This window comes from Papilio xuthus, unplaced genomic scaffold (assembly GCF_000836235.2).
Source record: "Papilio xuthus unplaced genomic scaffold, Pxut_1.1 DF826938.1, whole genome shotgun sequence".
NCBI lineage: Eukaryota > Metazoa > Arthropoda > Insecta > Lepidoptera > Papilionidae > Papilio > Papilio xuthus.
In genome coordinates this window covers 2,326,481-2,342,041 of record NW_013531711.1, presented here as the reverse complement: position 1 = coordinate 2,342,041, position 15,561 = coordinate 2,326,481, and the positions used below count along the sequence as shown (strand labels likewise).

The 15,561-nt window shown below is 32.6% G+C and overlaps 4 protein-coding genes across 5 annotated transcripts in view; 3 read left to right on the top strand and 1 right to left on the bottom strand.

Moving 5' to 3' along the window:
* The window catches only part of Aanat (arylalkylamine N-acetyltransferase), a 50,709-nt gene extending 49,231 nt beyond the window's left edge, over positions 1–1,478 (top strand). For both annotated transcript variants that reach the window (XM_013317598.1, XM_013317597.1), the window contains exons 5-6: positions 832–921; positions 1,380–1,478. In XM_013317598.1, coding sequence (XP_013173052.1) covers positions 832–921; positions 1,380–1,473 — 184 coding nt within the window. In that variant the 3' untranslated portion in view covers positions 1,474–1,478. The remainder of the gene's footprint in view (positions 1–831; positions 922–1,379) is intronic.
* A 3,151-nt stretch (positions 1,479–4,629) lies between these two features.
* LOC106121608 (dopamine N-acetyltransferase) lies at positions 4,630–7,762 on the top strand. The gene is made up of 5 exons (XM_013317325.1): positions 4,630–5,009; positions 5,968–6,061; positions 6,545–6,722; positions 6,967–7,175; positions 7,491–7,762. Exons 2-5 carry the CDS (start codon positions 5,985–5,987, stop codon positions 7,687–7,689), a joined length of 663 nt encoding a protein of 220 aa, XP_013172779.1. The 5' UTR covers positions 4,630–5,009; positions 5,968–5,984; the 3' UTR covers positions 7,690–7,762.
* A 453-nt stretch (positions 7,763–8,215) lies between these two features.
* Positions 8,216–11,194, bottom strand: DnaJ-13 (DnaJ (Hsp40) homolog 13). Its single transcript, XM_013317327.1, has 7 exons — positions 11,072–11,194; positions 10,907–11,000; positions 10,598–10,761; positions 10,247–10,417; positions 9,772–9,874; positions 9,033–9,127; positions 8,216–8,438 (listed from the first exon to the last, which is right to left on the bottom strand). Exons 1-7 carry the CDS (start codon positions 11,128–11,130, stop codon positions 8,306–8,308), a joined length of 819 nt encoding a protein of 272 aa, XP_013172781.1. The 5' UTR covers positions 11,131–11,194; the 3' UTR covers positions 8,216–8,305.
* Positions 11,195–11,510: 316 nt separating this feature from the next.
* The window catches only part of Unc-76 (fasciculation and elongation protein Unc-76), a 38,126-nt gene continuing 34,075 nt past the window's right edge, over positions 11,511–15,561 (top strand). Inside the window, exon 1 of the mRNA XM_013317599.1 lies at positions 11,511–12,319. Coding sequence (XP_013173053.1) covers positions 11,910–12,319 — 410 coding nt within the window. The 5' untranslated portion in view covers positions 11,511–11,909. The remainder of the gene's footprint in view (positions 12,320–15,561) is intronic.

Genomic DNA, 15,561 nt, shown 5'->3' with positions numbered 1-15,561 from the left:
CACCACTGAGCCACTGATGCTCTTAATTCTACATAGATCGATGTTAAAACAATAATTCAAAAGGACTTCAAGCAACTTTGACGTCAAGAAAATTGCATATACGTTTAGTTCCTTGTATAAAACCTTAACCCTGTTTACAATTACTTTGCCCTTTAATAAGATTAATAAATAACATAAGCTTGTATTATATCATTATGAACAAAAACAGCAATAATTACAAATGTATTATTGCAGATAATATCTGATAACGAAACAGCGTGACAGCCGGTGACAGGATAATGTGACAGTAATAAAGACGCTTGCATTATGCAATTGTGATGGGTGACAAAGTCAGGCGTGTCACGAAGGGCTGACACAAACATATTTGTTTAATTTTTGTCTATTGCATTTTTTGTAATATATTTCGCAATATACTTTCAATGTATATTGTTGTATGAATATTATCGAATGTTCGTCCGAGATGAACATCCAGCTTGATGAAATTCTTCAGAAGGGCGGTATAAGCACCAGAAACCGAGGTGTATGTTTGCGAGAGACATGTCGCCAAATGGAATCGCCACGGACTTTGTAATTCTTTGATTTTGCAGGCAAGATTTGTATTGTTGTTTGTTGTTGAAAATCATAAATCTTGATCATTTTGATAAATTGACAGCCCTAGAAATGTGACTTCGTGCTTAATGTTTTGTGTGTCTCGCGGCAATTTGTCAATTAGTGCGTCGCGTCCTTTAAGCCGCGCGCGCAGTTATTATCGCAACGAAAAGAAATATAATTTAATGTGTACTATACATGTATGTCATACAAGATAGTTAATTTCTGTTTTATATTTTCCAGGCGACTAGCCAGAGAAGTGGGCGCTAGCGCTATGCGTATGGACACCACTTCAGCATTCTCAGCAGCTGCCGCAGAAAGACTTAACTACAAGTAAGTCGAATTATTATACATTTTAAAATAAATATACACTTTCAAATTGAGTTGATCAAAGAGAGTAACTGTAGCCTAAAAATAAAATTATTAACGAGAAGATTCTAGATTAACAATTTATCCCCGCGCATTATTTGACGAATCGACCCATAGTGGACCTTTACCTTCGACTTAGTCTTCACTTGCTGCGATCGTGTGCCAACTGTACCGAGCATTTGACTTTTGTGATGATCAATTAATGATACATCGTAAACATATAAATTATATTTTGTACAGTCTGAGCATTAAATTCTGTTCATTGTTGTGTTAGAATGTCGTACAGCAGACTATCACCACAACATAAAATCCAAAATTTAGCACATACGTTTTTTCTTATAACAAGTTTTCTGATTCTATTTTGAGCTTCAAATGATAACAATTAGACGTGCTGTGATCACTGTAATAAGTTCTGTTTGCAGGAGTGTGTACGGCATTTTCTATGAGGAGCTGTCGTACGCGCCTCACCCAGCGCCGCCGCATCTCGAGGCCAAAGTCTACATCAAAGAGCTATAAGCAAAGTAAGTAACATGGTGTTCACGTATTGAAATTGAATACTGTAGTGAAGTTTAACAGATCTATTTTTAATGTTTTTTTAATGCCGTTCACTCGATGTTATCAAATATATTCCTTTCCTTTAAAAGGAAGAGGAATGATAATGGATTTCCGGTACCACATTTTTATTTTATCCGTCTTCTGTGAAGTCATACCATCTCGCTAGTGTTAGGGAACATACCATTACTACGTGACCTAGTTTTTTTTAGGCTGCATGCATACTTAAATTACTAATGAATTATGTATTATGAAAAAGTACAACTAATAGCTACGTGACAAAAACCTGAGCCACCCCCCTGCCCTCCTGTGACTGACCGTAGTATTTTAAAGACCCCCTAAACGGGTCCTATCATCTGCGCAGTGGCGTTTCCCTAATGCGCAGTTTTGTCTGCGTAGTGAGGAAACGCCACAGTGTTGATGCGACTGACTATAGTTTCAAACTAGTAAACACTATGGTCCATAAGCGTCTTTAATGGACATTCATTTTAAATAATTTTTATTTATTTTACAGAAACACCCATCAACAAGGAGTTACCACTAGAATTAAGACATAGTTATATAGAGCACGTAAAATAATGTCGCATCCACACTTGAGATATCTAATCAGGAAATTGTTTCCAGTTATCTTACAATAAATATGACTTAAAGCACTAATAATATAAATATAAATAATTTTATCAGTTATACTTCAGTTTCAATGAATTGTTTACATAAATTACGAATAATCATTCGATTTATAACTCAAATGAAGTATACTTATCAGCTTTCAAACAAGAGTTGCTTCAGAAAGTGGGTCTATTATGTATCTAAATTATTTATATTATTGAATTAAAATCGTTATATAAATTGTTATGTAATATTGTTAATATCCAACAAGCATGTTTTCGCATGACCTCTTTGGTCTACGATAATGTTTATTTAACATTGTTTTTGCTTTGTTGTAAGACTTCAAATGACGTATTTATTATTGTTACGTATATCTATTTAACATTTACAAGAAAAAAAACAAGTCTAAGCTATATTATAGGACATCCACAATAACTCTGCAATAATTAAAAATTCAAAAATGGCGTTCCTTTTTATATGTCAACTAGCTGTCGCCCGCGACTCCGTCCGCGCGGGATTAAAAATAGATGGCCGATTCTTAGACCTACTCAATATGCTCACAGAATTTCATTAGAATCGGTCAAGCCGTTTAGAAGGAGTATGGGAATGGGAAAATTGTGAAACGAGAATTTTATATATAAGATAACACCATTTATAATTATCGTATCGGATATTCTGATTCTATCAAATAAACCGACAAACATATTTTGATAGTTGACAAACCATTGGAGAATTATTGTGGTTGGAATATAAGGATGATTTCTTTGTATTTATTTGTAAGATAATGTAAATTTATTCCAGTTATAATTAAGTTATTCATCGACTCTCTAATAATCTAAGAGGTATATGGTCGACTTACCTGTAACATTAGTTCTACACCTCTTAATGCACACGGAAAATATGAAAAAAACGATTTTTGTCGCCCCCCTCGAAACATTCCATTGATTAGTGGGAACTTTATTTTTAACAAAAGATTTTGGTGCCTCCGAATTTCCCTAAGTCTAGAAACTTTATGTGATAACCCAAAAAGTAATTATAGACTGAAAAAAGATATATTATAACAAACTACTAAAGGTATTGAAAATAATTATTAAATATTGCATGAAGATCACAATAAATAGAACAAAATAGAGATAACTACGTTCTCAGAAATAGCAATGTGTTTTTTTGCAAAATAGCTCTTCGTATCCATCAGGCGTTTTGTTTGATTTATTTCTTTAGTACCAAATGTAGTTCCTTTAGATATATTAATATTTATATGCACGTTATATTAAGGTAAATTCAAAATTTATAACACTTTGTCAATTGATCGCTTTTATGTTTTTTTTTTTACGCAATTTGCATGTATAATCTCAATGTATTCGTGTGATTTAATTAAAGTTAGTTAGATAAAGAACGTTGTTTTTATTTTCTCCCATTTATGTATTTTCATTTAATTATTAATTATATTGTACAAAATAAGCCTAATTCCTTGTAAGCTTCTTGTGGTAAGAAAAAATATGTATTTGAGATATAAAAATCGACACAGAATTAGATAAAAACATGAGGTTTATCCTAATATTCACTAGCTGTAATATTACTTGTTTAGGTTTTAATTTTTACGCCAGTCGATGTATAATGTCCCCCAGGTACACATTTCTTATATTTCAACTCTCTCCGTATAAACTTCGTCACATTAAACGAAGATGTCTTGTAGTGGGTTTCATGAAATTTAAAATCGTTTTCTAATCCCATCAAATTTTAAATTTCCATCCGTCTTATTCAAATTTAAAGAAAAAAATTAAACATATTATTGAATTAATTAGTCTTTTATATAATTTTTTGCACATTTACGATTCAGTTATAAATTGCAGTAACAGGTATAGAAACTAGACATGATTACAGACAACAAAGCAATTTGTCGAGCGATAAAGCATTATTTAAGGGCAAGATATGTTAAAAAGTATAATACTTTTGTATTAACAATGATTTTGGGCATACGGACTGCTAAAGATTTCAAAAACTTAGACAACCCCTAAATACCCAAATAAACTGTAATTTATTTATTATTTTATAGTCAAAGTCTGTGCTAAAAACAGTGTTAGTAGACTTTTGAATATTACAATAACTAAACATATTAGCCGAAGAGATTGTATATTAACTAAAAATCGTACTGGCCACAAAGACAATGTACTTTGATTGTAGAAAAAAAAAATGCATGAAAAATATGACAACGCGCGGGAAAAGAGAATGAATTGTAATAAAAAGTAATAATTAAATATTGTGCTAAAATAAATAAATACGTAAATATTTGTGTTATACAAATATACATCGTTTTATATTATCTTTGATTAGAAATCATCAACTGTGAATAACTTTTGGAATACACTTTTTATTTGTCATCATCCAAAACGATAGAAGCCAATTCCAAGTAAACAATACTTCAAGACAAATCGTCCCTGAAAAGGCTATTGCAGTGTATTATTTTTTGACAACTTTGACAAACTTCACGGTCTTTTGATTAGTCACGGTCAAGTCTTAAAATTACGAACAACTGTTATTAGCTGTTTAGTTACCACCATTCCGGACAAATTGAGTGACAGTGTTTAAGGTTTCATCTCAAGTAACATTAGTCACATCGTGTTTTTCAATCACTTTTGTTCACCGGTTTTACCGCATATAAAAAGGAAAAACAACACCATACCTTAATGCATAGTACCTATATTTATCTCAAACCGTTATAATACAAGCGCACGCCAAGTCAACTGGTTGAGTCCTGGACAAGCTCTCGTGTGTAAAATATTTATTAATTATTGATTATAATTAATTTAAATAATATTTTTAAATCCGTAATAAAATAGAAGTGCATGTCCACGGGAATAAATCAAGAGTTTGATCTACGTCGTGAAAAGGTAAACGTGGCATTTTATACAAATTTTAATTGATGGTTATTGCTTTGTTTACTTTTATGATTTATTTTCAGTTGAAGATATTTAAAACACAATTTATAAATCTTCTAAAAAATAAGCGTACCAAAACTTTTATATATACAACGAAATTTGTTTACTGCGCATTAATTATTTGCATACAATATTGATTCATAATGTGGCAAAGTACTTAATGGTTTTAATAATATTGAAAGTTATCTATTACAAGAAATTGCATCAATTTTAAAAGTTTCAAATTATTATAACAAAAGTGAATAACCCATTGTTTTGAGAAAAACGTCCAACATAAGTCTAGCACAGTTAGGTTTCGCGTGGCTTACAATTGTTGACTCAAGTGCATATAATATTCTATATGAGTCTTAAACAATGCATTTTCTTATCTCCTTATCGAAAAGGATATAATTATTGTTATTATGCGAGAGTTGCAGGGCATTCACCTATCGGTCAGTGATACGCCCTTCACTTGTATGGCAAAGTTTTAAAAATAAATAATTCAACGCATTGCATTTGCAGTGTCACTTCGAGTCACTTCGAGCCAGATGCTAAAACTAATGAAGTTCTGGCAATTTTATACTAACATCTCAGTAAATCTACTTATTAGCCTATTTATGATAAAAAGAGTTAGTAATATAGGCTTTCTATTGAATTTATTTACTCCCACATGTTAAAAAGAGCTATACTACAGCCATGTACTAATAAAGTAGATTAGAAAAGAGATAAATGTATTTATTTTTTTATCGTTACGCCTTTGCAATCGAACCTAAACTCACGATATAAAATCACGAATTTTAACCGCAACACATTTTGTTTAGTAATTCAACACTTTCAATTACCCAACTAAACTTTTTACAAAAGAGATTGCTCAAAAGAAAATGTAACATTTGCACCATATTGTTTAATTTTGTTTTTATCCTACTTTTAGTACATTAAACTTTCAAGATGTCTCAAACATGTGAATTCACTGTGGAACCACTTTTAATGGAAGATCGCGAAGAGGTCTTGAAACTACTGAAAAGGTGGGCAAAACTTTATTGTCTTATTTGAGTCAAGATAATAACGAAATACTGTTTTAAGAACTTATATTTTCCGAATTACTAATAAATAGGGTAAAGTTATATGAAATTCAGGAATTCTTACAGGAAGGAAAAACGCTTCATAATATTTTCTGTTTTCAAGTTGCTTGAAAACCTATGCCTACTACGGTCGCAATTTATGTCATTAGTAAATTTTCAAGCATTTTAAAAGATATGTGTTGTTTTATTCTATGTATAGATTAACTTTGATAGTAATTACTATTCTACCGACATCAAAAAGGAGAAGGTTCACAATTCGTCTGTATGTTTTAAGGGTTCCGTACCTCATAGGAAAAAAACGGAACCCTTGTAGGATCAATTTGTTGTGCGTCCGTCTGTCTATCAAGACCCTTTTTTACCGTAAAGTACATAAAAACCTTGGCGGTAAAAACATCACCATATGATGTATCATATATTTATTGCTAGGACATTTTTCGTGGATGAACCATTAAACAAGAAGATCCAGCTGTGCCCTACCGGTGAGTGCGCGGAACTGGAGGAGTTCTGTTTGTCGCCGCTGCACGAAGGACTGTCCTTTAAAGCTGTTGACAGCAAGGGAAAAATCGTCGGCGTCCTTATAAACGAGACTTGTCCACTTAACGATGTAAATATAACTTTTTTAATTATTATATTGTAGAGACTGGGCCGATCTATACACGTTTAGGTTCGATGGCCAACCACGTATCAACGCGTTTTTATTTTTATTTTTTGAATTACATACGTACATTTATCCAACTTGTTACGGTGAAAGAAAACACCAACTTGAATATATCGGCGAAGAAATCCAGAGATGTGTGCACCCAAAAACCATACGTCTTAAAAATCAAAACCCTATCGTAACTTTGCAGAAAATTGGCATCACATTATTCGAGCGTGCGGAAGCAAGCAAAGATCCTAAGTTCAAGAAGATACTCCATATTCTGGCGAAAAGAGAGGAGGGATCACGACTCTGGGAAAAGTTTCCTAATGATGATAAATTAGTGGAAGTTAAAGTAGCAGCCACAGATCCAGACTGGAGGAACAAAGGAATCTTAGTCGCCTTGGTGGAGGAAACAGAGTTAGTTAAAAATATCTTTAAATACGAGAACGCTTTACAAGTAGAGTATATTTTTTACAGAATTCATTGTTTTCAAGACAAACCAGATTTTTATTTAATTTAAAATCATTAGGACAAAATTTGAACCCCTATGGGGCGTAAAGTGTACCAGAAATCTCGTACTAATTTTGCCATATTAACGATGACAATACGATGTCAGATATTCGTGCTAGACACACTGATTATTTTGTCCGTGTGGCCGCTTGTTCTCTTACCACATTGTATATAGCTACTACAATTTTGTTTTCATTGAAATAAACACTCCGTTTCCTTCAGGAAGTTACTTCGACAGCGCGGCGTGAGACTTGCGCGCTTGGACTCATCTAGCGAGTTCTCAGCAAGAGCAGCTGAGAGACACAACTTTACTTGCTACTACAAGGCGCGGTACACCGACATCAAGATGGCCGGCGAGCCCCTCATTGTGCCTGACCCACCGCATGTCTACGATCGTGTCTTTGTTAAAGAGTTATTCTAGACTAGCTGTCACCCGCGTCTCTGACCGCCAGTTATTAAAATAAAACTTATATAAAAGCATATGTATTCTTCCAGGCTATGCCAAATTTCAGCTAGATCCATTCAGCCGTTCTGGAGATACCTTCAACAAATATCCATCCATCCAAACATTAGCATTTATAATATTAGCAATATTCATTCTTGTGACAAAATATAGTTCAAAAACTAGTAATCCCGTCTCACTATTTCTATGACACTATACTACTAGATTCTTTGAAATCGATTAAGCTATCGAGGTTACAAGTTACATTGGCTTTCATATGTAAAATAACATATAGCCATCTCTTTCATCCCCCTTTAAAAAAACTGACAAACATCGGTTTATGAACTCATTTCGGCAGACTTTCAGGGAAAATTTATTTATTTTCTTTATGCTATATTAACTAAAACTTATAAAAAACAAGTATTATTAATAATAATTGTGTTCTTATAATTATTTACATTAATTATATAAATAATCAAATTTACACAAATTAAATTGAAAAAAATGTTATATTAAATATATTTATTGTCTTGTTACTTTACATATTTACTTCTGTTACTTAAGATCACAGTTTTCCGAACATTAAATGTAATATTCAATATAAATAAGACGTTATCTTCTTCACAACCTCAGAGTACGTAATGTCGTTACTTTTTGGCGCGCACACGAGACAATCGCTGCCATTTTCTTTTAAAGTATTACAGCGACTGCAAATCTTCATTGATTTCCTGTATTAGTAATATACGATTGAAAAAAGAAAATAATAAAAAAAACACTTTTATGCTTAAAACTCTGGTTATTGTGGAAAGATTTTTTTCAACATATAAATATAAGCCCTATGGAAAGGGGATGCCAGCATTCCAGCAGTCCAGCATTTGACAAAGGCTGATGATGATGACCTTTATAATAAATTATTATTAACCCATCCAACAGAGTTACATCTCTATGTATCTGTTGTAATCAAACAAAAATTATTGCCAAAAATATCTTTGTTATAAAAATAATTTAATTAGTAAGTACTGTAAAATAATAGTTATTTTTTGTACTAGAATCTTAGTGAACTGAATATTTACAAATGAAAATAATGATCTAAATAAAATTTACGAAATATCTTTATTAAAATATTCAACATGTCTACAAAATTCAATTAAATATTTACATGAAATATTGAGGTAGATTACTACAAAAATAACAACCATTTGCATAAGTATAATTTCCATTGATTTATATCTACAAATTATTTACAATGAATTTCTTTAAAATATTGTGATTCTTATCTACTCTATATAAAAATTGTACTACAGTTATATTGAAAAAGTCACTTTTTATCATTCACAAGCGCTTGCCCGAGAGAGGCGGTTGCCGCTGAAGGATTTGACGCTGCAACTATTTTCTCTAACATTATTCTTGTCTGCGTCTGAAAATTATTAGTAAAAAAGTCAATATACGGAAGATATGACGTGATAAGGTCATAAGAAAGGTGGGAGTGAAAGAGAAATGCATCACAAACTTCTAAGTTTGGATTGGACAAAATGCAATCGCTTCGAGGCGATTCCATAACGAATCACTTATGGAAAGTTATTCAGTTCCATACATTTTTGAAGTTAGCTATGGAATAGCTTAGGAGTGAATGCATTTTGTCTATCCCCTCTGAAAGCATTGGCCGATAGTGCCTCTACCATTGTTCAACTCTCTCACTTACACTCTCGGTGGCAAAGAGTCATGCTTTTTCTTACTTGATTGTTCATCAATTTAAAAGATGTTAAAAATAAACACTTCTAAGACATAAACCTACATATTTTTTTATTGTTTCTTATGCACTTGCTACAAGTTAAAGTAGGTACATGTTTGCTTTTAAATCGGATAATTCTTTTACCTATTGACTATCTCCCATGTCGATTTCACCTCCTCTTCCCATTTTTTCCTTATTGCAAAACTATTAGAAGTTATAATTTCACACCACACTTACTAGACAACACATGGAAATACTTCACGCCTATCATGTGTGTGATCGAACAGACAAAAGATGCAGCAGACTTAAACTGTAAAATCATCTATTACCTCATTTGATTTACCCCGAGCTGCCGCACGCACTTTATCCAATTCATCCCCACACATCATAGATTTCTCTTGTATTTGTCGACGGTGGGATAAATATGAGTTTCTGAAAATGTAAAAATTCAAATTTTTTTCAAAGGTGACAGTAGCTAAGTTGAAACATGGATTTCTTGGAGCTGAGGCATGAGCCTTCATCCGCCCAGAATAAAAAAAAAACTTAATTTGTAGCATAGGCTACTTACAAACACATAGGTGTTCTTCCAAATCATGTTCTACATCTATACCAAATTTGAGCAAGATTGATGCATACATTCTAGAGATACCTTTTAACAAACATCCATCCATCCATCCATTTGCATTCAAAACATTAGTAATTATACACTAGTTACTAGGGTATTATTTATAAATATAACAGGACAGATAAATTAGTACTATAAAATTTTCTATTAAATAAAAAGTAGCTATAATTATAACTTACCTGATGACAATAAATTGTAACAGCACTCCAACAAAAGCTATACCAAAACAAAGTACTATTATTGCTGTGTTTGGTAACTTCTTTACACCTTTGACGCCATAATAAGAATTTGAGTCTGTCTTTGCCTTGCCAGTATCTTGAGTAAAGCCATAGTAAGTTTTGTTACGTAAGCTGTAATTTTAAAAAGAAAAATTATGATATTGTTTGACCCATATGTTGCATATTGTTGCATGCATTTTGGGGTGACTTTATTATTGAATTCAATTGAATATTTTATTATTTCCATTGTTTTGAAAATATCAGTATTTTGTTCTATAGAAGAATTGGTAATATATGTGAATAAAAACTTACTTATATGGTACATGTGTTCTATAAACATAGCCACTGTTGATATCTATGTCTATTGTACTATCATACTGAGCTCTACTCCCCGGTTTGCTCAGGACATTGTAAGCTTCCTGCACCTGCACAAACTGTTCCTGTGCCCTAGCATTCTTATTCTTATCTGGATGGTACTGAAAATAATATAGTATATATTATAAATAGCAATTCATAATTGTTTTTAAAAAAAACTCTTTTTCTTTCTTTATACTATATTTAATTTGTTTCATTGGACATGACATAGAACTTTCTTATCATTGTATCAAATATCTTGCTTACTTGTTTGCTTAACTTTATGTATGCATCTTTTATTTCTTTATCACTGCAGTTCTTACGCAAATTTAAAACGTCATAATGAGATCTTCTTCCATAGCTGAAAGCAAGAGAAATAACAATTTAAATAAGAATGATACAAAGTACAATCACACAAAATAAACCAGTTACCTGTACAGTCGAGTACACGTATAAATTACTTTCAAGTCAGGGCGTTTTAATAAAAACATAACGATTTTACGCTTTTAGGTCCAAAAATATTTATTACAAAGTAAATCATATTATTCGCTAATTTTCATTATTTTTACTTAGTGCCAAATCATAATGACAAAAAATCTGTCAGTGTCAATTGCAGATAACTGTCAACTGACATTTGATTTCACGTTTCAAGATTTTACCGCAAATTTTAATTTGTAACAAATGTAGAATAGGGCTTACGAATTTATTCAATTAAACATAAAACAATAAAATGATTAATTCATCATTAACAGTCATATGAAAAAAAAATATGGTAAGTAATTTTATAATTTTTAATCATGGTAACAAATACTGTTTCTGGGAAAAGAATTTGTAATTTTTTCTTTCGCTTATTTGAGGGTATACCACCTTATTTCAAAAATTAATCAAAAAGTACCAAATTCGAATAAGATTGTTGAGATTTACACATAATTACGTTTAATTTTTGAATGAAATACGTACATACTGTGTACCACAATGAAATACCTGTATGATAACTGAGTGTAGTGGAAATGGAAATGTTTCGAAGGAAATTTAACGTAATAGAGTTTAAGATACGATTGATTTGTCCGCTGAAAATCGTCATCAGCTATTTGAATTTAGCTGAGAGCTGAGAACACAGCTTTGCTGTTTATAAGTTTATACTCTGCAGATAATGATACCGGCGCGCGACGATACAAAATAAGTGACCAAGCGACTACTAGCGACATAGTTGGTGTGTTCGGGCGCAGTATTCGCGCGGTCATTAGGCGGCGCGCGTGTTTATACGGTCATGAGAGAAGCGGGTACCAGGATGGCCGAGCTTGAGTTCGAGGCGCCGCTCGCTCAAATTGAAGATGCCGATGATTGTCTGACTTCGGTCGACTATCCTCAGAAAACCATAAACGGCAATGATATACATCTGAACCATATCAACAATATGAAAAGTGAAATGACTAAAATGAAAACTGACTCCAATAAAATAAATGACAACGATGTATCAAGATTGGTGAAGTGCAAACAGGATAATATGCAGAACGTCGAAGGCGATAATTTTACGGAGACCTTTTCCGGATCGCTTGAAGATCTGGTGAATACCTTTGATGAGAAAATTACTAAGTGCTTCGGGAATTACGAGGAGAGTGTTGAAAAATTCGCTCCGGTCCAAGTTCGATCCCAGGAAGAGATAATGAGCGAGTGCCAGTAAGTATTCATTTTAATCAAAAAAGCCTCTTAATTAGGATTTAATTGCTGATATCAGCTTAAATTTCTATGTATGATTTGCACATTTAAAGGTTAAAAGAATATCACGAAAATCAAAGTTATTCAAGGTATATTTTATGGTAAAAAATGTAATATTCATAGTATAAACAAAAGGGCGGGCTCTGCGCATGGCGCTGGTCTCCGGATCGATAGTTGTTCGAGGCGAGGGTGTCAGGGGTGCGTTCTGTAGGGTGGCTATGACGCATCGCGCCTCCACCCCTCTTTGTAACCAACCTAAGCTTTATGGACATATCACGCGATTTAATAGCGTCTGTAAAATTCTATGTCACCATCAATTGATTTATGGTCCATCCAATTTTTATCACAGGATCGATCTTCATCAAGAATAAATTTTCTCATAATTAAATTGTATTTATTTGATTCAGTTTCTTTACTTTTTATAGCATGGTAACATCAAGTTTCCCTATTGTATTAATAAGACTAAATGAGAAAGCTTTTTTGTTGGATTTTCCATTTTTGTAAGCCCATGGGAGATCGCGATACATCGCATTGTTCTGGTCTTTTTTCTTTAAAACAATACGTTCTCACGAGCGTTGTTAATGACATAACTGCAATGTTAAACGATGTATGTTTTTTGCCATTGATCTTAAAACTCCTTTTGGACAACAAGACACTGGTATTATACAGATAATTGGGTATTAACTGAAGAAAAAAATCTATGTTTAAGTTAAAAGGTTAAAGTAAAAAGGTTAAATAAAGACTATAAAGAGTACTGCATCTAGTTAAATTCAGAAAATTACAATTAAAAACTGAGTAAGACATCAAAAGTAGGTATACATTTAGCAGACGATGATACACATCCGCTGTTCCCCGGCCTTCCCCATTTGTTATATTGATTTAGCCGATCGTTTTGTAAACATAAGTTCGTACATCACGTGTCAAGCTGGATCTGGAAACGTTCCAGGTGACCCAAATGCCCGGCTGTCGGGAAAAAATACTCTCATTTTACAATTGGCGAACAACGAGAGATTCTGAAATTTGCATAACGCTTGTGTAGATTAACAAAATTTTTATAAACAAAAAATAATTTTAATGTTTCGACCAGATGAAATATTTTCTAGGTGAACTAAAAATATATGTAAGATTTCGTTTGTATTCGTAAACTTAAAATGCTCAATGATAATATGACAAAAAACTGCGTACCTATATGTATTTTTGTTCGTGAATTTTGACTTTTATTTTCTACTATCGTGTTCATATACTATGTTTATCAAAATAGTATCCACAAACATTCAACTCATACAAATTGGCGGCATGCCTGTCAAGTCTTAGAACCTCAAAGGTATGACCGGTGTCTGGCAATGTGAAGGATTTATTTTAGTTCAGCACCTGTCAAGACACGACAGGTGGTCACGATTTCGCACTGATTCCAATGCAGGAAGTGCACCGCAGATGTTTCGTCCACCTTGTCCAAGCTGAAGTTGCAAATTGAACCACAATTTATGTCCGAAACATATGGCGTCCTTCAAAATGCATACTAATTTAACTCTTAAATACTCGTTTATTGGATTGGTTAAAGTGGAAGTGTGAACTAAGTGATGATCTTTGCACGACTGTGTGCAAGAACTAATGGATGGGAATGTGTCAACAAAAAGGGTTAAAAGATATGATAATGTCAAAGTAAAGAAAGACAAAAGAGGATTGGTTATTAACCTATTGGCAGTATTAAATGTTTTTATGTAAAAGGAGTAAACAATTAGTTACTCAAGTTTTTCGTATGCGTACCGGTTAGTTTATTGGATTTAAATTCTACTGTTTAATTTTCAAGTCATCCTATACCTTGTCTAAAACTAATTTTCTCTTTTGCGTCAAAATGTAAATACAAAGTTGATCGGACACGTAGCTCACAAATCAGCGAGAGACGTACTTGTTATGCGCGATGCAACTTTGTTCGGCGCCCCGCACACGACACACGTCCGCAGCGATGCACTCCGCAATGAATAATGAATGAGATAAGGGTAGATTGATATTACGCTTTTGCGTATACAAGTCTTTAATTACTTTCCTTCGACTTTAGTGAAATTTCAATAGATTTATAGCAAAGATAGCTAATTCTTCAAAATTATTACTTGTATAGTTAAACTTTAGTTTGTATTGTAAATTATTTCGTCTGTTATAACCTGCGACCTTGTTTACTTCAACGTATTTGCGTGTAACAAAACTGATTTCATAACCACAAACTCGTAACCCAATAGCCGACGCTACTCGTATCGTTTTCCGAACAAAATTATTCGTAACCGATATAATATCGCGTGCCTGAATCAATCTACCACCTAATTGCTGCGGCCTTCCCAATTCCAAGACTTTCTAAGATACATAATTATGATTTTAATATGATATATGTTTTAATAAATAATAGCTATGCACTTTCCAATATTCAATGTCTTCATGAAATAAGAAAATATATTTTTTTTTCTTAATTGTTATTGTTTTACATGATATGTACACACTGTTATTTTGCTCATGGTTAGTGCACTCCTAGGCCCCTTAAATACAGGCCCAGCCTAGTTCGGGGTCTGCAAGATACTTCAATGTGAAATATTCTAATGTGTTTTTGTGAAATAAATTTATTCTTATTCTTATTATCAAAACATAGAGCTTATCTAGCGAATAAGCGAACGTATTTTTATTTAAAGTGATAAACTAGAGAGCACCATCTACACGTAGACCAAATATCTTGAAGGTTGCCTAAAATAGGACATACGAGGTAAGAAAAACTGAGGACAATAGCATAATACAATAGTATATATAGGGAAATAGAACCGGCATATAATGATGACAAGAAATGTGAACCCCATTGAAAATCCTCAAACCCATAATAATCTATACCTAAAATCTGCTTCACCCTATCACGGTCGTGATCGTTTTCATTAACATTTTAACAGTTGAAGATACAAGTTCATTGACCTCTAAAATATTCGTATCGATTAATCTCTTTCTTTGTTATTTATAAACATACAGTTAGAATTTTAGAATATTGTTTGCGTCTGTCATGTAATATTAATATCTAAGAGTATCGTCACATTTTACAACCTATAAATCGATAACTGTCTTTATTTAGTAATCGTAAAATTGATTACAAAATAAAAAATATAGTAAAACCAAATATTGATTAATATTTTGATTTAATTATCTGTTTGTGATATTCATTTTTTAATTTC

Coding starts and splice junctions, on each gene's coding strand:
- LOC106121608 (XM_013317325.1), top strand. CDS start 5,985: ATGTCTCAAACATGTGAATTCACTGTGGAACCACTTTTAATGGAAGAT. Junction 6,723..6,966: donor AGACTTGTCCACTTAACGAT/GTAAATATAACT, acceptor GTAACTTTGCAG/AAAATTGGCATCACATTATT. Junction 7,176..7,490: donor GCCTTGGTGGAGGAAACAGA/GTTAGTTAAAAA, acceptor CGTTTCCTTCAG/GAAGTTACTTCGACAGCGCG.
- DnaJ-13 (XM_013317327.1), bottom strand. CDS start 11,130: ATGTTTTTATTAAAACGCCCTGACTTGAAAGTAATTTATACGTGTACT. Junction 10,762..10,906: donor ACATAAAGTTAAGCAAACAA/GTAAGCAAGATA, acceptor TATTATTTTCAG/TACCATCCAGATAAGAATAA. Junction 9,875..10,246: donor TTACAATTTATTGTCATCAG/GTAAGTTATAAT, acceptor TTACATTTTCAG/AAACTCATATTTATCCCACC.